Raw genomic sequence first — 27,031 nt, 5'->3', positions numbered from 1 at the left:
TTGAAAAACTGCAAGAAGTTCTAGGTGATTGATATGCAGTTTTGTTTGATGTACGTTCCATTGTCCTTGTATGCTGTGTTGATCGAGGTGTGCTCCCCACCCTGTCATGGAAGCATCTGTTGTTATTACGTATTGTGGCACTGGGTCTTGGAAAGGCCGCCCCTTGTTTAAATTTATGTTGTTCCACCACAGAAGCGAGAGGTAAGTTTGGCGGTCTATTAACACCAGATCTAGAAGGTGACCCTGTGCTTGAGACCACTGTGATGCTAGGCATTGTTGTAAGGGCCTCATGTGCAGTCTTGCGTTTGGGACAATGGCTATGCATGATGACATCATGCCTAGGAGTTGTAATACCATCTTTGCTTGTATGTTTTGTGTTGGATACATGCGTTGTATGATGGTGTTGAAATTTTGAATTCTTTGTGGACTTGGAGTGGCTACTCCTTTTGATGTGTCTATTATGGCTCCCAGGTATTGTTGTACCTTGCGTGGCCGAATTTTGGATTTTGTGAAATTGACGGTGAACCCTAGTTTGAAGAGGGTTTGTATGATATGATTTGTGTGATTTGAGCACTCTATTAACGAATGGGCCTTGATTAGCCAGTCGTCTAGATATGGGAACACATGTATTTGCTGCCTTCTGATGTGTGCAGCGACTACCGCTAGACATTTGGTAAAGACTCTTGGTGCGGTTGTTAATCCGAAAGGCAGTACCTTGAATTGGTAATGTATTCCTTTGAATACAAACCTTAGGTATTTCCTGTGCGATGGGTGAATTGGTATATGGAAATAAGCATCCTTGAGGTCTAAAGTTGCCATGTAGTCGTGCAGCTTTAGCAATGGCAATACTTCTTGTAGTGTGACCATGTGGAAGTGGTCTGATTTGATGAAAGTGTTGACTACTCTGAGGTCTAGGATTGGTCTCAGTGTTTTGTCCTTCTTTGGTATCAGAAAGTACAGTGAGTAAACTCCTGTGTTTATTTGTGTGTTTGGCACTAATTCGATTGCATTCTTTTGCAATAGTGCCTGCACTTCTATCTCTAGGAGATTGGAATGGTGTGTTGTTAAATTTTGTGCTTTTGGTGGTATGTTTGGAGGGAACTGTAGAAATTCTATGCAGTAACCATGTTGGATAATTGCTAGAACCCAAGTGTCTGTAGTGATTTTCTCCCATGCTCTGTAATAATGACCTATTCGTCCCCCCACTGGTGTTGTGTGGAGGGGGTGAGTGACATGTGAGTCACTGTTTAGTAGTAGGGGTTTTGGGGCTTTGGAATCTTCCTCTATTTCTAGGGAATTGCCCTCCTCTATATTGTCCCCGAAAACCTCCTCTATACTGTCCTTGGTAACTGGACGGTGTGGCTTGTGAGGTGCTGGCTTGTGTGCTTTGACCCCGAAACCCCCCTCGAAAGGGCGTTTTACGGAATGAGCTGTAATTCCCTCTGCTCTGCGGGGAGTAGAGTGCGCCCATGGCTTTAGCAGTGTCCGTATCTTTTTTGAGTTTCTCAATCGCTGTGTCCACTTCTGGACCGAACAGTTCTTTTTCATTAAAAGGCATATTGAGAACTGCTTGTTGAATCTCTGGTTTAAATCCAGACGTTCGGAGCCATGCATGCCTTCTGATAGTTACAGATGTATTAATTGTCCGTGCAGCTGTATCTGCAGCGTCCATGGAGGAGCGGATCTGGTTGTTGGAGATGGCCTGTCCCTCCTCAACCACTTGTTTTGCCCTATTTTGGAAGTCTTTGGGCAGATGTTCAATGAGATGTTGCATCTCGTCCCAGTGGGCTCTGTCATAGCGCGCAAGTAGTGCCTGGGAGTTCGCGATGCGCCACTGGTTTGCAGCTTGTGCTGCGACTCTTTTACCAGCTGCATCAAACTTGCGGCTTTCTTTATCTGGGGGTGGTGCATCTCCAGATGTGTGAGAGTTGGCCCTTTTCCTAGCTGCTCCTACAACAACAGAGTCTGGTGGCAGCTGTGTTGTGATGAAAGCCGGGTCTGTAGGAGGCGGCTTATACTTTTTTTCCACCCTTGGTGTGATTGCCCTACTTTTGACCGGGTCCTTAAATATGTCTTTTGCGTGCCGGAGCATACCAGGGAGCATAGGCAGGCTTTGGTAGGAGCTGTGGGTGGAGGAGAGTGTGTTGAACAAGAAATCATCCTCGACCTGTTCTGAGTGGAGGCTTACGTTGTGAAATTGTGCTGCTCTAGCCACCACCTGAGAGTACGCGGTGCTGTCTTCTGGTGGAGATGGTTTTGTAGGGTATGCCTCTGGGCTGTTATCTGACACTGGGGCGTCGTATAGGTCCCATGCGTCCTGGTCTTGGTCACCCTGGCTCATGGTGGTGTGAGCTGGGGAGTGTGATGGCGTTTGTGCTGGTGAAACGTTAATCACGTGCGGAGGAGAGGGTGGTGGTGTAACTCTTTTCACCACTTTTGGTTGTGGTGCTTGTTCCGTCTGGAACTCCAACCTTCTCTTTCTCCTAATGGGGGGAAGGGTGCTTATTTTTCCTGTCCCCTGCTGAATGAAGATACGCTTTTGCGTATGGTCCGCATCAGTTGCTTGTAGCTCTTCCTCAAACCTATGCTTCTGCATTTGGGAGGTTAGCGAGTGCTCTTCTGTATAAGAGCCTGAAGCTGGGTCGCTTGCAGTTTGTTTCGGCGTCGAAACTTTGTCTGCGTGTTTTTTCGGCTCCGAGGTGACTTTTTTCCTTTTCGGGGCCGAAACCTCTCGGCGTCGATCTGTTTCGGTGCCGCTGTCTCGGCGTCGAGCCGTGTCCACACCGGCATCTCGGTGTCGAGGCTTGTCTCCAGCACTTTCTCGGTCCCGAGAAGGCTGCGTGCCGGTGTCTCGACCGGAGTCGGACGATCTCGGCACTGTTTGGGCCTTTTTCGGTGCCGACGGTCGGTCACCGATTTTATGGGTTGAGCCATGGCCTGGTGGCAGTGGCGTCCCCTGGGCCTTGTAAATGTTTCTTTGTGTGGTTTTCGACGTCTTACTCACGGTTTGTGTATCGTCGAATCCTTCGGAGTCTGAGTCTTGGATCGAGAAGGTACCTTCCTCTTCTTGTTCCTCGAACTCTCGGTGGGCTGTCGGCCCGGACGCCATTTGAAGTCTTCTGGCTCGACGGTCTCGGAGTGTTTTTCGGGACCGGAACGCACGACAGGCCTCGCAGGTGTCTTCGCTGTGCTCAGGTGACAGGCACAGGTTGCAGACCAAGTGTTGGTCTGTGTAGGGGTATTTATTGTGGCATTTGGGGCAGAAACGGAACGGGGTCCGTTCCATCGGCGTTCTTCAGCACGCGGTCGGGCCGACCAGGCCCCGACGGAGGATCGAAAAATTACCCCGAAGGGCACCGGAGCTCTTCGATCTTCGATGCGGTGTTGAATGTAAGTATGCCGATCCCGAACGCAACAATACCGACGAAAATCTTCCGAAATTAACTATTCTTTCTGTTCCGAAACTCGGAGCGACAGGAACACGTCCGAACCCGATGGCGGAAAAAAAACAATCGAGGATGGAGTCGACGCCCATGCGCAATGGAGACAAAAGGAGGAGTCACTCGGTCCCGTGACTCGAAAGACTTCTTCGAAGAAAAACAACTTGTAACACTCCGGCCCAACACCAGATGGCGAGCTATTGCAGAACATGCGTATCTACAGCGACAGATGCCATCGAACACTCAATTTCGCAACCAGAGTGATCCCAGCAGGCAGGGTTTTCGTTAAGCGGCTAAGCAGGCTGACAGCAGGCCTGTGCGAAAAACATTACCATGTGAGACTGGGAGGAGGGGTCAAAAGAGACCTCGCCATGTGGCACTCCTTTCTAGAGGAATTTAATGGCTGGCTCATCTGGAGATGGCTGGATATCAGCCAGAGAGATCTCACTTTTCACAGATGCCGTGGGGGCTGTGGTTTCGGGGCCATCCTAGGCAGGGATTGGTGCGCAGGCAAGTGGCCACCCAGATGGTACGAGCTAGGGATCAACAGAAACATCACATTTCTGGAGCTATTCCCCATCGTGGGAGCCCTGACAATCTGGAAAACCCAGTTGCGAAACATGAAAATAACTTTGTGGTCCGATAACGTAGGCGTGGTCATGGCAATAAACAAGGGGTCTGCTTCATGCCCCAACACGCTGAGGCTTTTAAGGCATCTGGCACACATCCAGCTCAAAGGCAACCTGGATGTCAGGGCCAGACATGTCCAGGGCATAAAGAACTCACGGGCGGACGCCCTCTCTCGTTGCCAGATGGACAGATTCAGGAAGCTCGCCCCAGAAGCAAGGAGCAGGATGACACCTTTTCCAGCAGAACTATGGGATCTGGCGGAACAGACCTGTCCATATTAGTGCAGAGCTCATTCACACCAGAGACACAATGGAGATACAACAAATACGCCAAGGTCCTCATGTATATCGGGGGTTTAGAATCACTAACAGACCCGATAGCAACCAGATCAGCAGCAGAACATTTCATTATGTGGGCTTTCAAACAGGGGAAAACAAAGTCCTAGACCCAAGTGCACATGGCGGCGGTGGCCCACTATTCAAAACTACAAACGGGCACTGACCCCACTGCCTCGCATTATATCAAAACGGCAATGAAAGGCTGGAAACGCCTCGAAGGGCACAAAAAAAAAAAAAAAAAAAAAAAAAAAAGAAGACACCAGACACCCCATTGATTTTAGCAAACTGACCCTCTTAATAGATTCACTTCAAACCATAGCAGAAAACCGGTATGAGCCTTACGGCAGGGTGTAAGGTGGCCAAGTAAGGGGAGTAAGCGGAACACAGCACTAGCAGCCCAGACCCGCCAAATCGGATGGCAGAGCATAGGTACACGCCAGGTAGCGAGTTGGGCCTAATCCAAAGAACTTGAAGCTACCCCCTAAAACAACGTGGTAAAAAACTCTATTGTAGTGAGCCCCTCCAAAAACGACAGGCGGGACTGCCTAAAAACCGAAGGGCAAAAGGAGACATGACAAATGGAGGCCAGGACTTGAGGGCCCAGCAGTCACTCACTGTAATTTGTGAAAAGTTTGCATTTTGATGTTACTAAATGAATAAGCTGATGTTTTATTGTCATAAGTACGAATTTTATTGTCAGTGATTGGGTCTCATGCTCTATATACACGTTATCACGGGCAGTCGCACACTTGTCCACATTAATAAAGCGGCCAAAATTGTTATCCACAATTAAAACTTTGTCAAAGTCTGGTTTCATGCATGTCAGTATGTCATATTTAAAGTAATTGCATGAAATGTGGTTCCATAATGCCAGCTCTCTGGTGTGACAAGTGTGGCAGTTACTGCTCTCTCAGCGCCTTGGGATGTATGGTGCAGCAGTTCTCATAAGTCTTGGAGTCGTGGTCCCGCTCCTGACATCTCAAACATACCAAGCAAGGGTCACAGTCACTGACATTTTACTGTGACAAGCCCCATACGGTTTGCAACCAGCCAGTTTATTGGATGACATCCTTTGCATCAGGACAAAATAAAACTAATTAAAAAAAATAAAAAAAAATTGACAAAACAGCAAATAAGGCCAGTCAAAAAGTGAATGTAGTGCAGACCAGATCAGCGCTATCTGGCACAGAAAGGCTCCAGTCCGATGCCCGGACATAATTCCAAGGTAAGGACTCTACAGCTAGACTCAAATAGTTGGCCTCATCAGGATTCCCAGTTGTGATTCACGGGTCGAATCAATGTCACCTTTAAGCAGGTAACTAACAGATAGGCCCCCCCCCTCATGCCCCCTACTTAAGGTGACAGCATTAGGGAATTTTGTAGAGCGGTGTAGCTGTTCTACCCTCCATCTGCAAAGAAGAAAATGTCTTTTCCCCTGCAAACAACTTCTCCCTAACTTTATACCTGCCTGCGTTGAGGGGCAGTAGCCCACAACTATGGGTTGAAATGCACTTTGGTTGCAAGCCCTGATCAGAGAGTTAGGCTTGTGCAGGATAAAGCGTGGTTCAATGCGGGATAGGCCAGAGATCACAAACAGGGGTCAGTTGTGAAACAGCATTCGCAACCATTCAAAATCTTTGTCCATGCAATGGTGATAAAGGAAAATAAAAAAAAGAGTCAGACAGATGTGCCTCAACCGTGCACATTACTTGCTACACAATGAGCACCATTACAAATTAGATCACCACTGTCAATAACTCACAAAAGGGTTAACAAACAAAACAAAAAATGACACCCATGACAAATTTGTTTCACTTGCAGAACTAAGAAAATCCGCAGTCAGTTTCGGTGTAGACAAATATAGTAGTCCCAGATGACTTGTAGGAATGTGAGTGGAACAAAACTGTAGACTCATACATTAATTCATGGATCTGAGTGTTGTATACCAGTAATGAAGAAGTCTGGTTGGAAAGTTCTTCCATGTCAGAAAAGGATGAACGATACCTATCAGGTCTACATGCCTGGCACACCATCCTATACCAGAGTTTGTACATGGCATGATCCAAAGAAAGACCCTTCATCGGCATTAACTCAAAGGAGTAAACAAGTATACTAGTTCTAGCGCAGGGAAGCATACTAGTTCCCTGTGCAATACTTTTTGGGTCGGTTTTAAAAGGTCGTCTTCTGACTTCCTTTCGAGTACTCATTTTAAAGCAACAAATAATTGTATTTCACAGTAGCTTTTCTACCTGTTTTTTCAGGCCTAACACCCTTAGAACATCTTATTTTGCTTTCAGATTTCTATTCCAAACATACTGCAGGGCAGAATTAATAAGACTAGCATATGTTTTTAGCAAAATAAACTGTTTGTTTTGTACATAAGCCACCAGTGTGTATGGTGATTAAAAAAATATGGACACCCAATCATCAACAGTTCTAATTCGGGACAGTCTCTCTACACAACCCAAGTCACGTGTCTGTTTTTCACACCATTGAAGCGTTTTAAATACAAATGTTCCAACAGATAAAGATTGCGAAATCGGTTAAGGAAACAGCTGTGGTTAGATGTTATTTTTTTATGTATCGACATTTCTGTTGAATATGGCAAATTGGAGGAACAGGCGAAACATCTCTCTGCAGACCAATTTCACTGTTTGCTTGTTAATTACATATAGGCCAAATGGTCAAAGATAGATTAGTGTGCAAATGACACCAGACTGCCAACAGGGCAATTAATAGATTTGTATTTTTGCTTGCTTACATAGCTCTTTTGGGCTCATTTTGCATGAAAACAATGTTTTAACAATGTTAAAAAAAATAAAAAAGTGAAATGCTTTACTATATTGTTTGTCTGTACTGAACAAATATTTATTTGTGTAGTTAAGCATGAAACGTTTATCTTGAACACAGACAGTTAAAAAAAATATATATATATATATATTTATATATCTGAAGTAAGCTACAACTAAGAAAGGCAAAGCTAGCAACGTGGTCCGATTGCTTTAGAATGTTCGTCTTTCACGACAAGACTGCCGATTAAAGGTTATGCTCAGAGACTGCTGAAATTACTGCAACAAGGCAGAAGCAACAATTTGCCATAACTGTACAATGAATGTTTCCTTTTTGCTGCTTGGCTTTCACAAAAACTGTCAGAAAACAGGACCCGACTGAAATTTGAGTGTTAGACCTTTGGTTTAGCGTTCATGAAGGGGTTACTCAATCAACAATGGACAATGGTGAAACTCTGCTGAGGATGTGAATTAGCGAGAAATATGGAAAGCATTTTGCAGGTCCCTGTAAAATATGCATTTTATGCACACAAAAAAACAAACCGATGTTGAGGTCTGTCCATATTTATTTAGCGAAACAGCTACTCCACCTTAAATGGGGGCAATGCTTGCTTTATTCAGGCCGTCCCTCTTGCAAAAGGTATTATACACCGCACTATCATAGGGGACAAAATCTTTTAATCCTTTAAGTTATATGAAAAAGTGAAGAAAGTCCAAAATATGAAGGGCAAGTGGCGCCTAATGCTTTTCAGTTGATTTTATTTGTATACAAAATGAACTCAAAGGTGTACAAAAAAGGTAAAATAGTTTAAAGTATCACACCAAAGAGACAAAAAGAATAAGAATAAAACCAGAAGCCGTTTTCTGCTACTTCTGTAAAGTATTTTAGTTTATAGATTTGTAGAGCGCATGGCTACCCGGGGGCATCCCAGCGCTAAGTACTTTTCCTAACTCAACAGTACTTTACTGCCTCTCATTTCATTAATATCCAACCAATTAAATACTATTTTAGCCCTACTGTCGAGAGTTTTTAATCAGTGGCTAATTCATTCTGTTCCCAAATCTACTTTCACTTGAACCCAGTCCAGCTACCCATCAATTGCCTACACGGCCGTGGAAACAAGCATTAAATAGGTCATTTAGAAATACGTCTCTGATGTACACACTGGAAAGAAAACTAAGCGATGACTAATGGGTTTTTATTAATACCTCTTCGCTCCACCAGCATCAGGAGAAACAATGATGGAGTTTTTCCACTCTGGTATGTTCTCTCTGACCCACTGTAGCACTGCAGGCTCTGCATACAGGTTATCCACTGGAATGTCAAAAAAGCCCTGAAATGGACCAGGAAATATGAGAAATAATGCATTTAAAAAAAAGAAAAGTTAAGAGTTCATTAAAATAAACAAAACAATTCATAAGTTAACTAGGTCTTTAAATCTAGTTGCTAATTTAACAAATAGGTTAGTTAAATTGCATCATTAGAAATGTTTTAGTATGAAACCCAAGAGATTTAAATAGTCTAATTGTACACAATAGGATAAGCAATGTCCAGGAGTGCCTCAGTTCTTACAAAACCCTGGCTTCATAATTAGGTGTAATCTTCTGAAATGCACCGGAACCCAGACCTTTTCATAATTCCTTTAATTTTCTTGCCAAGCTCACTATTTCAGTTATGATGCCAGCAAAGCACGGACATCTGGTGGATGGTTGCCTGCCTCACTGTAAACAAGAGAGGGGTTGGGAGAAGGGGGAAAAGGGGGGCATGGGGGGGAAGGGAGAGAAGACGGCGGAGAGAGGGGGAGAAAGAGGGAGAGAGCAGAGAGAAGAGAGCAAAGGGGAGAGAGGGACAGGACAAGAGCAGAGGGAGAACGAGGAAGAGGGAGAACGAGGAAGAGGGAGAACGAGGAAGAGGGAGAACGAGGAGGAGGGGGAGGAGAAGAGGGAGAGGGAGAGCGTGGCAAGGGTGAGAGTGGAAGAGAAGAGAGGATGAGAAGGAGGGAGAGGGGAGAGGGGGAAGGGAGGGGGAAAGGTAGGGGAGGCGAGAGGGAGGGTTAGGGAAAGGAGAGGGAGAGGGAAAGGGAGAGGTAAAGGGAAAGAGGAATAGGGAGATTGGTTGAGAGGAGAGAAGGGCAGAGTGGTTGGGGGAGTGGCAGGAAGAGAAGGGAGCGAGAGGGGAGACAGGAAGAGAGGTACAGAGGGAGAGAACGGAGAGAGAACGAGAGAAAGAGGGAGAGGAGAACTGAGCTAAGAAAAAAAAAAAGCAGAAAGACAACTCAAAAATAAAAAATAATATTAGTTTCTATGCCCAAACTCAAACTAAACCGGGTAGGAATCACTGAAATGAAAGCAGTCAAGAGTGAAGGTTTGGGGCCGACAATATTGTGAACTACTCCTTAAAATCTAAGTTCATAATGCCGTTCGTGAGGTACTCAAGGATATACCAAAAAGCATATCCATTATGGAAACAGACAAAAGTGGGTGACCAGATTGACACGGTCAGTACTAAACGTGGAAAAGGGTGGCAAGCCACAGTTTTGAGCTGGCTTCAGCAGAAGGTGGTGTCCGGAGATTCGGATTGCCCCACGTTGGGGAAGGTCACCAGACAGTAGCAATCGGGAAAACCAAAAGGACTCTGCTGCATATCCCAGAACCCATTGCGAAACTGGTGATGTGAGCGAGCTCAGCTTTAAGCATATGTGATGAGGACAATGGAAGGTGTGTCTCCCCTTCACCCCCACAATTCCTAGGATGTTGAAAGCGGGGTACCAGAGGACTTTGGGCGACTTCTGGGAGGAAGGATTAGAAATAAAAAGGAGGGAGATTGGGCTACAATTCCACATTTTGTAGTGATTGCGGATAGTAGAGAGAATGATGTTTTTGCCAGAGGTGAAAGGATACAGCAGCCAGTTATGTGATTTCGGGACAAGCACGAGCGTTGGCTCAACCCACGAAGTGTGTCGGAGGGTGTGGCTGCGCCAGTGTGCATGTTTGCAGCAATGGCCCAAATTACGGAGCGGCAGACTCCAGCGAGGTGTGAGTAGAGGGAGGAGGGCGGGAATCGTGGAGCCCAGCCAGGTAAAGTGGCCGCATGTTCTCAGAGGGTAGAAGGGGGTATGGCTGAGGACAGAAAGGTCCTTTGGTATCTTTGAGGCTTGTTGTAGTCATAGGCTAACAGACTCAGATGGAGGGGGTCCGAGAAGTTGGTTATATATTTTTCTTTTTAAGGGCGGGGGGGGGGGGGGGGGGGGGATTGTTAGGCTTTGCCGAAAGGCTCTGCTCTGGGGGTGGCACTTCAAGAGTGGAGTGAGATGAGGAGGAGGGCGTGAGATGAGGAGGGAGCAACTGAGGTCAATGGAGGCGAGGAGCTTGAGAGGGAGGACAAGGACTGGCAGTTCAAGGGGAAGGGGGGCTGCACTAAGCACCTAAGAGTATATAGGAGGGCTGGAAAGGAGGGACTCGTGGGCAGAAGGGGGGTTACATAGTTCTGTAGGCAGTAGGAAGATGGTCATAGGTGGGGTGAGATCCATCTGCTGGTATGTTACAGGACAGATAGGCAGCGCCAGGCACCGCAAATGAGGCGAGACTGGCAAGGCAACAAGCTTTGATGTGAGCACCAACCTTACAACGAGATACAAAACCTGCAATATTAGTAGGAGTAGGTGCCGTGGACATAGGATTGCAGGGCGCGTTGGGGGATGGTGTGGCAAGACTGAGGAAAGGAATTTGTGGCAGATAAAGGTGTGGAGCCAGAAGAGCAGGCTAGACCAGGGCCAAGAGAAGGTGAGGAAAACAGGGGGCAGCAGAGTCTCACACGGGTGCCTACTCCGATGCTGGCGAGCTGACTGAAAGAGAAAGGGCAGGTCACACAAAGAAGCTGAGAGCAAGGAATTTAAGGTAAAGAAACTGCCTTTTCTGGGGGACAGCAAAGCCTCAGAGCACACATTTGACGACATCCACAAAAGGAAATACATGGAATGGTAAGTACATGGAGGTTTTGAAGTGGCTACATAGGGAAATCAGGGTAAAAGAAGGGTCCAAAGAAGAGGAATACGAGTTGGTAAAACAGCTGCGGATACCTGTCACAATCAAACATTGGACATAAGCATCTTTAATATGTGCACTCAGATTTCCAGAATGGTGCGTAGCATTGTTCAACTACATGAACGTGTTTAGAAAGGCCCACTTTAGCTTTAGCAGATGGACATGCATGAGGTATGATGAAGTGTTGAGGTTTCGCTTGGCAGAAAGGGGGGAACGTGGGGGGGAGGGGGTTGGGGGAGGTTTGCTAAACAATGACTTGTGGCTTCATACGAGGCCGGCAAGGCCAGCACCTACTGTTTACCCACCGTGAATAAGCTTCCCACCAAGGGAGCATTGGAGGCTTGGGAGAGGTCAGAAAGGGGCGTGCTGGGCTTACAATAGGGGACCTCGCTTGAGGGAATACTGCAAAGACAGACACAAGTGTTCCAACTGCGCAGCTCACCACCACCTGGTCATACACTGGGGGGGGGGGGGGCTGTTTGCAGGGAAACTTCAAGGGGGTACATGGCAACAATCCTCTGGAAGGTTGTTGGGGGAGGGGGGTCATGGGGCACAAGGAATTGCAGGGAAAGGCAATTATGTCAGTTAAGTTGCATAGACAGACACTGGCTGCAATGGTATGAGAGACAAGAAGACATGTTGAGTGAGGTTTCTTTCTTTTTTTTAAGGGGGATTTCGATTTAGTTACAAGGGACCGCATAAGAGGAGGTGGGCAGTTAATCTGAAAAGGGTCACCCCGCAAGTGGTGAGGGGCAAACTTCATAAGGAGATCAGAGATGGTGGAATGGCAGATCCATATGATCAGTGGCTTTGTCTCTCCCACAGAGGTGGTAGAAAAGAAAAAACATGAGCAGCTGTGGCTGATCTTACATTTCTCATGTCAGTCTGTGAATGAATCCATAGCCCAGGAGCTGCCCTCAGTAACACTCTTCAGTCGACGAAGCCAACGACTTGGTGGATGCTGTAGACAAAAGGTGCGCACTTGGCGAAGAGTGACATTAAGTAAGAATTCCACCTCTAACCAGTTCATCCTCTAGATTTTAAACTGTTGGGCATACAGTCTGAAGGGAGGTGGAACATAAGAGAATTGGCCATGGGCTGCCCCATCTCATTTGCATTATTTGAGCAATTTGGTACTAACACTGCAGTGGGTGTTCACGTTTGTGATGGGACACACAACAGTGACATTATTTGGACGACTACTTTTTGGAGGCCTCCCCGGCTCGACAAACTGTCAGCAGAATCCGGCTAGTTTTCAAGAGCTGATGGAGCCTGCCACTATGGTGTCGTTTATGAGGACTGAAACTGACACGATGGAAGCAAGGTTGCCTATTGACAAAGATTGACAATTATAGTCCTGCTGGTTAACATGTTGGTGAAGAAGGTGGTACAAATGAGGGAGGTGCAGGTATTCCTAGGACATCTGAATTTTGTGTGCCAGGTGGTTGGGACTAGGAAAACCTTTTGCAGGAGTCAGGGCCTGGCAGGTAGAGGTGGGCCAGGGCATGCCACACACACAGTATGAGTTTGTCAGTGAGGCTGGAAGAGGATTTGAAGATGTGGCAAGCATTTCTAGAACAGCTTAACAGTATTTCCCTGGAAAGAGTAGGGTACAGAACAGAATGGGATGGTTAGGTGTTTTCAGATGCTGCCGCTGGCTTTGGTCTACACTGGAAGAGGCACTGGTGTGCAGAGCAGTGGCCTTAAAAGAATGGAGGCAGGAGGAGCATAGCATTTCTGGAATTTACTTTTTGTTGGGGTGGCGCTCTATGTATTGGGCAACCACTTGGTAGATCAGACTGTTTTGTTTTATGTGGACAGCATGGCAGTGGTGCATGTTGGGAACAGTCAGCCAAGGCTGAGCTGGAGCTTAGACTGTTGACGGTCTTTGCATCTGGCTGCCTAAAGCAAAATATTCTCTAGAGTGTAGCACACGCCAGGCATAGATAATAATAACACTGCATATGCTCCATCTCATTCGCAGTAACTCTGTGGGAGCAAACAGAAAGGTACTGATGCCACAGGAATACAGTAGATAGGCCTCAAAGGTTTCAGCATGTGGTTTTAGGCTCACTGGCACTGTCCACAAGGTGAACGTATATGCATTTATGCTAGTTTTATGCTCTATTTTGGAAGCTACTTAAGATCTGGCTATTCAGAGTTTGTGGGATTCCTGGTCCTTTTTCACTAGCGCTGGGAAACCTGTGTCCGGTAGCTGTGCACTTTTCAAATCTGATATGCTACGCAGTCTTGGACAGATTTCTGTTATCTGCAGCCCAGCGGCGTGGGATAGAGGAGAAGTGGCAGTGATTTAAGGATGTGATACAGGACATCACGGATATAGCAGACAAAGGTCGATCGACAGCCACAATAGGTTGGCAGGAATTGCCTTCATGGGTAACCTATTCTGGGAATAGGCTCCTTCAGCAGGATAGTTGGGGAAGAGAATACTGGAGGGGTAGGCCGAGGGGGGGGGGGGGGGGGTGTTGTGTGTGTAAAAGATTAATTGAATTTTTGCTGTTTATTGTAGGACTTGTACTGGGGCCCCAATAGAGATGAACTGATTGTTGAACATTCAGCGGCAAAATGGGCAGAGACGAACATGGAACTTAGTTTGGTTTCGCTGTGGAGATGGCTAACATGCTGTGATATGGCAAGTGGGCATGTTGTGGCAGGAGCTATTGCTAAATAGGTTATTAGATGGGAACGGGTGTCTGGATAGCCTTCTGGTAGGTGAGGGCAGGCTGGGGTAAGAAATAAAAAGCAAGGAGATTGGGCTACCAACCACCATTTTGTATTGATTGTACATGGTGGATAGTAGCATACTGTAAGCAGACAGAAGAGTTTTCACAAGCTCCCACACAGAAAGGGTCCTGTGGTGTAGGTCACAGGGGCATGTTTTTGTACAAGAAGTGTGCAAAGGGGGTTGATACGTTTTTGCTTGAGGCAGGCGCATGGGTGGTTTTTGCCCAGAGGTGGTCAATTTTCAATTGATTTATTTCTGTTAATAGGGAAAGCAGTTTGAGGAGGGAGGCTTCCAGGGGGTGAGGGAAGAGCATGGTAGAGTGTGTTCACGCTTGCTAAAGATAGGAAGTTAAGTCTACAGTTATATAAAGAGAAGTTGACTGGAAAACAAAAAAAAAAAAACAACCAAAAAAACAGAATATAGAGATACAGGGCAAGTTGGAGGGTTGGGGTTAAGGCTGGGGGGGGGGGGGGGGGGTGTTTGAGGATGGGGGTTAGAATAAATGAAGCTTGATGTATTATCGAGGACAGTAGTTTTGTAGGGCAAAACTGTGCAGTGAACTTTAATGTTTGGGAACTGCATCGGTTTCAATGAACTGGCCTGTTCCACACAAACTTGTCAGTGGTTTGAGTTGTACCCTCTCGTCAAAGAGGTGTGGAGCACCAACACAGCCTAAAGGTCCTTGACACTTCAGAACCGGCGAGCTTCACAGAATAATTTTATGAAATTAATCATTGATAGGCTGAAACACTCCAGCAAATGCATTAATGTTCATGGAATCAAGAAATCCAATACTTCATAAAATGTTTGTCACTGATCGACTTTACAGAACAAATTAGCCATACCTTTACAGCTGCATAGAAAACCTAATGTGCAGTGGGCATTACAATTTTACTTTGGCATTTACGGATTACAGATAAGTAGAATATATTTTACCAGCAGGATCTGTTCCAGAATCACAGTTTATACATCAACTGTATAAGGTACACCCTTCTGCATGGTTTGCGTGTGTGGAACAAAAAAAAAAAGCCTTGAATGCAGTTTGAAAGATCCACCAGGGGGCTCCCTGCGTGACAATGTCAAGAAAATAATGTTTTGCAATAGTGTTAACTAACACAAAGTCAGCCTTATAGATGTCCGCAAATTACATTTTGCTTGAAAAGGCTGTCTTTGGAGTAGAATGAGATGTGGTTTACAAGAAAGGTGTCTATTGGCCACCATGAGAGCAGTTAGAGACACATGACATACCAATGAGCCAAATGGAGTCTCCTTAGGCAGTAGAACAAGAGCTGAGCTGTGCTGTCCTGAGCTGAAATACTTCTACATGCAGCTGATACCTTAACCATCGTGTCCGCTGGAGCACCAGGTCGCTCAAAAAAACTAGGTCCCGAACTATGTATCTTCCATTTAGGAACTTGATTCAGGCACGAGTCAAGATCTATCCTGAAGACCTATATCACTCCAAGTATGTAAACACCGCTGCTCTTTATTTGGTGATCCCAACCTGTGGACTCAATTTTAAACTGCAGTTTCAAGTTTGTAACAGAGTCAACCAAGTTACCTACAAAGCTTTAATTCAAGGACATGGGCTTACGAGTTAAGTAGGAAGGAAGCATAAATACTGAGTCTGCTGGTGGAATAAACATCTTGAGTACACGCTTCTGTTCAGCATGATAACTTAACACATTCAAAGACTTAAAATGGTGTGGCTCAAAATATCACATCCTACATCCTTTCTACCACAAACCCCCATGGAGGGGGAGGGGGAGGGAGAGTTCAGTGCTGTTTTTTCAGTTGCACTCAGCCTGCTAAGAAAGGACATCCTTCCTTCCTGCTCAGAAGCCTCTTCAAATAGGTCTCTCATGTCACACCAGTCCTCACAAGTCACACAGATCCCCTGATGAATGGCAAAACACATTAAACGTGTGTCCAGAGACTTCCAGTATTAACACAAAAAAAAGTATTACATTAGCAAGTATTTCACAGCTAATATAACTAGATGTAAGAAAGGTGAAATACAAGAACAAAATCCATATGTATAAGGCTCAGATTCAAACAGGGGGGCTATAGCTAGGAGTTATTGAAGAAAACACTAGATGATGTAACTGAAGAGTTGAAAGACTATCCTCTTTACCAGAAAAGTGTGAAAAGAAAAAACAAACTACAGACCAGGTTTATCACGCCATACAGGTCACAGTATGATGCATTACACTCACTAGCAGGGAAAAATTGGCAAATTATACAATAAGATCAAGTGATAGGCAGATTGGTCCTCAAAAACCCACAAATAGCATACCACAAGGCCTATGCTATGAGAGACACCCTCCTGAAGAATAGCCCTGAAGTATCCACACTAAATAACTAGCTAGCCTCATAGAAAGGGTTCTTTAAGTGTGCAAGATGCACATGTCTGATTAGAGTAAACACCCCTTTCATAGGTGGTCAATCACAAAATCGAAGCCAATTTTAACTGCAAAACTGATTTTGCCGTTTTATGGTATGATATGTACCTGCAAATTGCAGTATACGAGGAGTACCATTTTACAAATCCATAATAGCATATTCCAACATAGCAGGCTATAGTTGATGCAGATCCTACATATCCTATGTAGTATGATCAAGTTTGCATTAATACTTATATGTTCACAGTTTAGTGCATTTAATATACAAAAATGGCTGGGTTAAGGGTACAAATATATGCTGTCAGTTTCTAGGATGGCATAGAATTATAAAAAGGCAGTAATATGATGCACCAAAACTATGTGATCAAGGCAGTTTGAAGCAGCAAAACGCGTTATGATGGGAGCACACATGGCAGAATAAAGAAAAGGCTTTAGCAATATAATGTGGTCATTGGGATATATGGAAAATGTCACTTACCCAGTGTACATCTGTTCGTGGCATGAGACGCTGCAGATTCACATGCTTTGCACATCCCGCCATCTAGTGTTGGGCTAGGAGTGTTACAAGTTGTTTTTCTTCGAAGAAGTCTTTCGAGTCACGAGATCGAGGGACTCCTCCCCTTTCGGCTCCATTGCGCATGGGCGTCGGCTCAATCTTAGATTGTTTTCCCCGCAGAGGGTGAGGTAGGAGTTGTGTATTATAGTAATAGTGCCCATGCAATGGAGTAAATATTTATGTACATAATGTGGTTTAAAGCAATATATTTACAAATTTACAAATGTTCAAGATCAAATTCTAACGGCTACAGGCTCCCAGGGAGGCGGGCGCATGTGAATCTGCAGCGTCTCATGCCACGAACAGATGTACACTGGGTAAGTGACATTTTCCGTTCGATGGCATGTGTAGCTGCAGATACACATGTTTTGCATAGACTAGTAAGCAGTTATCTCCCCAAAAGCGTGGTTCAGCCTGTAGGAGTTGAAGTTGTTTGAAACAAAGTTCATAAATGCATTTAACTATCCATCTAGCAATGCCTTGTTTGGAAATTGGATTTCTTGTATGAGGTTTTTGGAAAGCAACAAACAATTGTTTTGTTTTCCAAATTTGTTTTGTTCTGTAAATGTAGTACATTAACGCTCTTGATGTCTAATGTATGTAGTGCTCTTTCAGCTACAGAATCTGGCTCTGGGAAGAACACTGGTAGTTCTACTGTTTGATTCAAGTGGAACGGTGATATGACTTTTGGAAAGAATTTAGGATTTGTTCGTAAAACTACTTTAGGCTTGTGTATCTGAATAAATGGTTCTTGTATGGTAAATGCTTGTATCTCACTTACTCTTCTTAGAGATGTGATGGCAATTAGAAATGCAACTTTCCATGTTAAGTATTGCATCTCACACAAGTGCATGGGTTCAAAAGGTGGACCCATGAATCGTGTTAAGACAATGTTGAGGTTCCACGAAGGAACTGGTAATGTTCTTGGTGGTATAATTCTCTTTATGCCTTCCATAAATGCTTTTATGACTGGGATCCTAAATAATGAAGTTGGGTGCGTAATTTGCAGATAAGCTCAAATTGCGGTAAGATGTATTTTAATGGATGAAAAAGCTAGCTATGACTTTTGAAAATGTAGTAAGTAGCTTATGATGTTTTTAGCAGATGCGTGTAATGGCTGAATTTGATTATTATGGCAATAATAAACCAATCTTTTCCACTTATTTGCATAGCAATGTCTTGTGGTTGGTTTCCTAGCTTGTTTTATGACCTCCATACATTCTTGTGTAAGGTCTAAGTGTCCGAATTCTAAGACTTCAGGAGCCAAATTGCTAGATTCAGTGATGCTGGATTTGGATGCCTGATCTGTTGTTTGTGTTGAGTTAACAGATTTAGGGGGTTATTCTAACTTTGGATGAGGTGTTAATCCGTCCCAAAAGTGACGGAAAAGTGACGGATTTACCACCAGCCGTATTACGAGTCCATTATATCCTATGGAACTCGTAATACGGCTGGTGGTATATCCGTCACTTTACCGTCACTTTTGGGACGGATTAACACTCCTCCAAAGTTAGAATAACCCCCTTAGTCTGCTTGGAAGCTTGACATGAGGCACTACTGAGAGGTCTAGTAGTGTTGTGAACCATGGTTGTCTTGCCCAGGTTGGTGCTAGAAGTATGAGTTTGTTTTGACTCAATTTGTTTACTATATACGGAAGGAGTGGGAGAGGGGGAAAAGCGTATGCAAATATCCCTGACCAACTCATCCATAACACATTGCCCTGAGATTGATCTTGTGTGTACCTGGATACAAAGTTTTGGCATTTTGCGTTTTCTTTTGTTGCAAATATGTCTATTTGTGGTGTTCCCCATCTTTGGAAGTAAGTGTTTAGTATTTGGGGGTGAATCTCCCATTCGTGGATCTGTTGGTGATCCAGAGAGAGATTGTCTGCTAACTGATTCTGAATCCCTGGAATAAACTGTGCTATTAGGCGAATGTGGTTGTGAATCGCCCAATGCCATATTCTCTGTGCTAGGAGACAACTGTGTTGAGTGTGTTCCTCCCTGTTTGTTCAGATAATACATAGTTGTCATGTTGTCTGTTTTGACAAGAATGTGTTTGTGGCTTATTATAGGTTGAAATGCCTTCAACACTAGAAATACTGGCAGTAGTTCGAAGTGATTTATGTGAAACTGTCTCTGCTGAGTGTCCCATTGTCCTTGGATGCTGTGTTGGTTGAGGTGGTCTCCCCACCCTATCATGGAGGAATCCGTCGTTATTACGTATTGAGGCACTGGGTCTTGGAAAGGCCGCCCTTGGTTTAAATTTATATTGTTCCACCATTGAAGCGAGGTGTATGTTTGGCGGTCTATCAACACTAGATCTACAAGTTGACCCTGTGCCTGTGACCATTGTGATGCTAGGCACTGTTGTAAGGGCCGCATGTGCAACCTTGCGTTTGGGACAATGGCTATGCATGAGGACATCATGCCTAGTAGTTTCATCACCATCTTGACTTGTATCTTTTGTTTTGGATACATGGCCTGTATTACATTGTGAAATGCTTGTACCCTTTGTGGACTTGGAGTGGCAATCCCTTTTGTTGTGCTGATTGTCGCCCTTAAGTATTGCTGTGTTTGACACGGCTGAAGGTGTGACTGTGTAGTTGAGTGAGAAACCTAGTTTGTGGAGGGTTTCTATGACATACTTTGTGTGTTGTGAACACCGTTCTTGCGTGTTGGTTTTGATTAACCAATCGTCTAGGTACGGGAACACATGTATTTGCTGCCTCCTTATATGTGCAGCCACTACTGCCAGGCATTTTGTAAAAACTCTTGGCGCAGTTGTTATCCTGAATGGCAACACCTTGAATTGGTAATGTACCCCTTGGAATACTAACCTTAAGTACTTTCTGTGTGAAGGATGTATCGGTATATGGAAGTATGCATCCTTTAGGTCTAGTGTTGTCATGTAGTCTTGCTGTTTGAGCAATGGGATTACATCATGTAATGTCACCATGTGAAAGTGATCTGATTTGATATAGATATTTAATGTTCTGAGATCTAATATAGGTCTTAGAATTTTGTCCTTTTTGGGTATGAGAAAGTACAGCGAGTAAACTCCTGTTCCTCTCTGATGGATTGGTACCAGTTCTATTGCTTCTTTTTGTAAGAACACTTGGACCTCTAGTTGTAGGAGATCTATGTGTTGTTTTGACATATTGTGTGTTTTCGGTGGGACATTTGGAGGGATTTTGAGAAATTCTATGCAATAACCATGCTGGATAATTGCTAGGACCCAAGTGTCTGTTGTAATTTCTTCCCAATGGTTGTAGAACTTGGTTAGTCTCCCCCCCCCACAGGTGTTGTGTTGGGAATTTGTGACGTTGAAGTCACTGCTTGTTTTGAGGAGTTTTGGGACTTTGGAGCTTCCCTCTACTCTTTTGGAATTGCCCCCCTCTATATTGTCCCCGAAAACTTCCCTGCTTATATTGGCTCTGATAAGTGGGCCTTGTTTGTGAGGTTGTGGGTTCCGTGCTTTGTCCTCGAAACCCCCCCTCTAAACTGGGTTTTACGAAACGTGCCTCTGCTCTGTGGGGAGTAGAGTGCGCCCATGGCTTTGGCCGTATCAGTGTCCTTTTTAAGTTTTTCGATAGCAGTATCCACCTCCGGCCCAAACAACTGCTGTCCGTTAAATGGCATATTCAACAGTGCCATTTTCAAGCTGGCTAAAGTCTTTCGCCACACTATACTTAAGCTCTGAGGGTCAGATATGAGGGTGTGGTGTGTCAACAAACCCAGAAACAGTAGTCTGGTAGGAAAAAAAATCAGGGTCCTTTAGCAATCAAACAGGGGACTCAAAAGAATTCTTTACACAAATTGTTCTCTCCCTTTCAAGTATGTCCCCAACTGTTACATGTGGCTCAGACCTGTAGCACATACTGCAGTGTGAAAAAGGATATCCACTGCACTCACTTTGAATATTCTGTGGAGTTCAGAAGTCATCTTTGCCCTTTCAGGTCAGCATATTTGCTCCTCGGAAGTATTTCACAAAAATTCAAGACAGAGCACTGGCTGAGAGCTGGTAATTAGTCTTCTAATAGTTCAGGCATATGAAGGGTAACTTTCCAGAAGTTGCTTTTCCTTAATATTTATTAATAATCTGAGTTCATTGTTGAAAGACTTTTCATACCTATTACAAAAACATGAATTGTTTTCTAGCTGGTCCTGTTCCCAAGATAACATTACTATTTTATCTGTGCTCTGGTTTTCTAAGTAGGACACTTAGTATTACCACAGTGAAAATAGCTTTTTGGGCCTGGCCACTGCAGGGACATGGTAATGAAAATGTCACTTACCCAGTGTACATCTGTTCGTGGCATCAGTCGCTGTAGATTCGCATGTTTTGCATAGCTCGCCATCTGGTGTTGGGCCGGAGTGTTACAAGTTGTTTTTCTTCGAAGAAGTCTTTCGAGTCACGGGACCGAGTGACTCCTCCTTTTGTCTCCATTGCGCATGGGCGTAGACTCCATCTTCGATTGTTTTTCCCCCGCAGAGGGTGAGGTAGGAGTTGAATTGTAGTAATAGTGCCCATGCAATGGAGTGACTAAGTATGTACTTATTTAAGGTTGAAATGATATATATACAAATAGTTGAAGGTAACTTCCGAACTGCTACAGGCTCCCGGGGAGGCGGGTGGGCACATGCGAATCTACAGCAACTGATGCCACGAACAGATGTACACTGGGTAAGTGACATTTTCAGTTCGATGGCATCTGTCGCTGTAGATACGCATGTTTTGCATAGACTAGTAAGCAGTTATCTCCCCAAAAGCGGTGGCTCAGCCTGTAGGAGTGGAAGTAGTCTGAAACAATGTTCTTAATACGGCTTGACCTACTGTGGCTTGTTGTGCGGATAACACGTCTACACAGTAGTGCTTGGTGAATGTGTGAGGCGTAGACCATGTGGCTGCCTTACATATTTCTTGCATTGGGATGTTTCCTAGAAAGGCCATGGTAGCACCTTTCTTTCTGGTTGAGTGTGCCCTTGGTGTAATGGGCAGCTGTCGTTTAGCTTTAAGGTAGCAGATTTGGATGCATTTAACTATCCATCTGGCTATACCTTGTTTTGATATTGGGTTTCCTGCATGAGGTTTTTGAAATGCAATAAATAGTTGTTTAGTCTTTCTGATGTTCTTTGTTCTGTCAATGTAATACATTAATGCTCTTTTGACATCTAATGTATGTAGTGCCCTCTCAGCTACAGTATCTGGCTGTGGAAAGAACACTGGAAGTTCCACTGTTTGATTTAGATGGAACGGTGAAATAACCTTTGGTAAAAATTTAGGATTAGTCCTTAGGACGACCTTATTCTTGTGTAGTTGTATAAAAGGTTCTTGTATTGTAAACGCCTGAATCTCGCTTACTCTTCTTAGGGAAGTAATGGCGATGAGAAATGCAACCTTCCAGGTTAGGAACTGTATTTCGCAGGAGTGCATGGGTTCAAAAGGTGGACCCATAAGTCTAGTTAGGACAACATTTAGGTTCCATGAAGGAACAGGTGGTGTTCTTGGTGGTATAATTCTCTTAAGGCCCTCCATGAATGCTTTAATGACTGGTATCCTATATAGGGAAGTTGAATAGGTAGTCTGCAGGTATGCAGATATTGCTGCAAGGTGTATTTTAATGGAAGAGAAAGCTAGGTTAGATTTTTGTAAGTGAAGCAAGTAACCCACTACATGTTTTGGAGTCGTGTGTAATGGTTGGATTTGATTAATATGGCAGTAGCAAACAAACCTATTCCATTTACTTGCATAGCAGTGCCTGGTGGATGGCCTTCTGGCTTGCTTTATGACTTCCATACATTCTTGGGTAAGTTGTAAGTGCCCGAATTCTAGGATTTCAGGAGCCAAATTGCTAGATTCAGCGATGCTGGATCTGGGTGTCTAATCTTTTGGTTGTGTTGTGTCCATAGATCTGGCCTGTTGGGCAATTTGATGTGGGGTACTACTGATAGGTCTAGCAGCGTTGTGTACCAGGGTTGCCTTGCCCAAGTTGGTGCTATTAATATGAGTTTGAGTTTGTTTTGACTGAGTTTGTTTACCAGATAAGGAAGGAGAGGGAGAGGAGGAAAAGCGTAAGCAAATATCCCTGACCAGTTCATCCATAGGGCATTGCCTTGGGACTGCTTGTGTGGGTATCTGGATGCGAAGTTTTGGCATTTTGCGTTCTCCTTCGTCGCAAACAAGTCTATTTGAGGTGTTCCCCAGAGTTTGAAATAGGTGTTCAGAATTTGGGGGTGAATTTCCCCATTTGTGGACCTGTTGGTGATCTCGAGAGAGATGGTCTGCGAGTTGATTCTGAATCCCTGGTATAAATTGTGCTATTAGGCGAATTTGGTTGTGAATTGCCCAACGCCAATTTTTTTGTGCTAGCAGGCTTAACTGCGTGGAGTGTGTCCCCCCTTGTTTGTTTAGATAATACATTGTTGTCATGTTGTCTGTTTTGACGAGAATGTATTTGTGAACTATTATTGGTTGGAAAGCTTTTAGTGCTTGAAAAACTGCTAGCAGTTCTAGGTGATTTATATGCAGTTTTGTTTGATGTACGTTCCATTGTCCTTGTATGCTGTGTTGATCGAGGTGTGCTCCCCACCCTGTCATGGAAGCATCTGTTATTACGTATTGTGGCACTGGGTCTTGGAAAGGCCGCCCTTTGTTTAAATTTATGTTGTTCCACCATAGAAGCGAGAGGTAAGTTTGGCGGTCTATTAACACCAGATCTAGAAGATGACCCTGTGCTTGTGACCACTGTGATGCTAGGCACTGTTGTAAGGGCCTCATGTGCAGTCTTGCGTTTGGGACAATGGCTATGCATGAAGACATCATGCCTAGGAGTTGTAATATCATCTTTGCTTGTATCTTTTGTGTTGGATACATGCGTTGTATGATGTTGAAATTTTGAATTCTTTGGGGACTTGGAGTGGCTACTCCTTTTGTTGAGTCTATTATGGCTCCTAGGTATTGTTGTACCTTGCACGGCAGAATGTTGGATTTCGTGAAGTTGACGGTGAACCCTAGTTTGAAGAGGGTTTGTATGATCTGATTTGTGTGGTTTGAGCACTCTATTAACGAATGGGCCTTGATTAGCCAGTCGTCTAGATATGGGAACACATGTATTTGCTGCCTTCTGATGTGTGCAGCGACTACTGCTAGACATTTGGTAAAGACTCTTGGTGCGGTTGTTAATCCGAAAGGCAATACCTTGAATTGGTAATGTATTCCTTTGAATACAAACCTTAGGTATTTCCTGTGCGATGGGTGTATTGGTATATGGAAATACGCGTCTGAGGTCTAAAGTTGTCATGTAGTCGTGTAGTTTTAGCAATGGCAACACTTCTTGTAGTGTGACCATGTGAAAGTGGTCTGATTTGATGAATGTGTTTACTATTCTGAGGTCTAGGATTGGTCTCAGCGTTTTGTCCTTCTTTGGTATCAGAAAGTACAGTGAGTAAACTCCTGTGTTTATTTGTGTGTTTGGTACTAATTCGATTGCATTCTTCTGCAATAGTGCCTGCACTTCTATCTCCAGGAGATTGGAATGATGTTTTGTCAAATTTTGTGCTTTTGGTGGTATGTTTGGAGGGAATTGTAGAAATTCTATGCAATAACCATGTTGGATAATTGCTAGAACCCAAGTGTCTGTAGTGATTTCCTCCCATGCTTTGTAATAATGACCTATTCTTCCCCCCACTGGTGTTGTGTGGAGGGGGTGAGTGACATGTGAGTCACTGCTTAGTAGTAGGGGTTTTGGGGCTTTGAAATTTTCCCCTATTCCTAGGGAATTGCCCTCCTCTATATTGTCCCCGAAAACCTCCTCTGTACTGTCCCTGGTAACTGGACGGTGTTGCCTGTGAGGTGCTGGCTTGTGTGCCCTGACCCCGAAACCCCCCCTCTAAAGGGTGTTTTACGGAATGTGCTGTAATTCCCTCTGCTCTGCGGGGAGTAGAGTGCGCCCATGGCTTTAGCAGTGTCCGTGTCCTTTTTGAGTTTCTCAATCGCTGTGTCCACTTCTGGACCGAACAGTTCTTTTTCGTTAAAAGGCATATTGAGAACTGCTTGCTGAATCTCTGGTTTAAATCCAGACGTTCGTAGCCATGCATGCCTTCTGATAGTTACAGATGTATTAATTGTCCGTGCAGCTGTATCTGCAGCGTCCATGGAGGAGCGTATTTGGTTGTTTGAAATGTTCTGTCCCTCCTCAACCACTTGTTTTGCCCTCTTTTGTAGGTCCTTGGGCAGATGTTCAATGAGATGTTGCATCTCATCCCAATGGGCTCTGTCATAGCGCGCAAGTAGTGCCTGAGAGTTAGCGATGCGCCACTGGTTTGCAGCTTGAGCTGCGACTCTCTTACCAGCTGCATCGAACTTGCGGCTTTCTTTATCTGGGGGTGGTGCATCTCCAGATGTGTGGGAGTTGGCCCTTTTCCTAGCTGCTCCTACAACGACAGAGTCTGGTGGCAGCTGTGTAGTGATGAAAACCGGGTCTGTAGGAGGCGCCTTATACTTTTTTTCCACTCTTGGTGTGATTGCCCTACTTTTGACCGGCTCCTTAAAGATTTCTTTTGCGTGCCGGAGCATACCAGGGAGCATAGGCAGGCTTTGGTAGGAGCTGTGGGTGGAGGAGAGGGTGTTGAATAAAAAGTCATCCTCGACCTGTTCTGAGTGGAGGCTTACATTGTGAAATTGTGCTGCTCTAGCCACCACTTGAGAATACGCAGTGCTGTCCTCTGGTGGAGATGGCTTCGTAGGGTATGCCTCCGGGCTGTTATCTGACACTGGGGCGTCGTATAAGTCCCATGCGTCCTGATCTTGGTCACCCTGGCTCATGGTGGTGTGAGCTGGGGAATGTGATGGAGTTTGTGCTGGTGAGACGTTAATTACAGGTGGAGGAGAGGGTGGTGGAGTAACCTTTTTCGCCACCTTTGTTTGTGGTGTTTGTTCAGTTTGGAACTCCAATCTTCTCTTTCTTCTAATAGGGGGAAGGGTGCTTATTTTTCCTGTCCCCTCCTGTATGAAAATACGCTTTTGCGTATGGTCTACATCAGTTGATTGTAGCTCTTCCTCAAACCTATGCTTTCGCATTTGGGAGGTTAGCGATTGCTCTTCTGTATAAGAGCCTGAAACTGGGTCGGTTGCAGTTTGTTTTGGCACCGAAACCCTGTCTGCATCTTTTTTCGGCTCCGAGGTGACTTTTTTTCTTTTTCGGGGCCGAAACCTCTCGGCGTCGATCTTCGTCGGTGCCGCTGTCTCGGCGTCGAGCCGTGTCTACACCGGTATCTCGGTGTCGATGCTTGTCTCCAGCACTTTCTCGATCCCGAGAAGGCTGCGTGCCGGTGTCTCGACCGGAGTCGGACGATCTCAGCACTGTTTGGGCCTTTTTCGGTGCCGACGGTCGGTCACCGAATTTATGGGTCGAGCCATGGCCTGGTGGCAGTGGCGTCCCCTGGGCCTTGTAAATCTTCTTCTGAGTGGTTTTTGACGTCTTACTCACGGTTTGTGTATCGTCGAATCCTTCGGAGTCCGATTCGTGGATCGAAAAGGTTCCTTCCTCTTCTTGTTCCTCGAACTCTCGGTGGGGTGTCGGCGCGGACGCCATCTGAAGTCTTCTGGCTCGACGGTCTCGGAGTGTTTTTCGGGACCGGAACGCACGACAGGCCTCGCAGGTGTCTTCACTGTGCTCAGGTGACAGGCACAGGTTACAGACCAAGTGTTGGTCTGTATAGGGGTATTTATTGTGGCATTTGGGACAGAAGCGGAACGGGGTCCGTTCCATCGGCGTTCTTCTGCACGCGGTCGGGCCGACCAGGCCCCGACGGGGGATCGAAAAACTACCCCGAAGGGCACCGGAGCTCTTAGATCTTTCGACGCGGTGTTGAATCTAACTACGCCGATCCCGAACGCAACAATACCAACGAAAATCTTCCGAAATTAGCTATCTTTCCGTTCCGAAACTCGGAGCGACAGGAACACGTCCGAACCCGATGGCGGAAAAAAAACAATCGAAGATGGAGTCTACGCCCATGCGCAATGGAGACAAAAGGAGGAGTCACTCGGTCCCGTGACTCGAAAGACTTCTTCGAAGAAAAA

At 45.1% G+C, this 27,031-nt stretch overlaps 1 protein-coding gene across 1 annotated transcript in view; it reads right to left on the bottom strand.

Annotated features, from left to right (window-relative positions):
• Positions 1-27,031, bottom strand: part of PRPS2 (phosphoribosyl pyrophosphate synthetase 2) — a 181,373-nt gene that overhangs the window by 83,565 nt on the left and 70,777 nt on the right. Inside the window, exon 4 of the mRNA XM_069204704.1 lies at positions 8,407-8,531. Coding sequence (XP_069060805.1) covers positions 8,407-8,531 — 125 coding nt within the window. The remainder of the gene's footprint in view (positions 1-8,406; positions 8,532-27,031) is intronic.

This window comes from Pleurodeles waltl, chromosome 8 (assembly GCF_031143425.1).
Source record: "Pleurodeles waltl isolate 20211129_DDA chromosome 8, aPleWal1.hap1.20221129, whole genome shotgun sequence".
Taxonomy (NCBI): Eukaryota; Metazoa; Chordata; class Amphibia; order Caudata; family Salamandridae; genus Pleurodeles; species Pleurodeles waltl.
The sequence above is the reverse complement of the archived record's forward strand: the minus strand, read 5'-3'. Positions and strand labels throughout refer to the sequence as shown.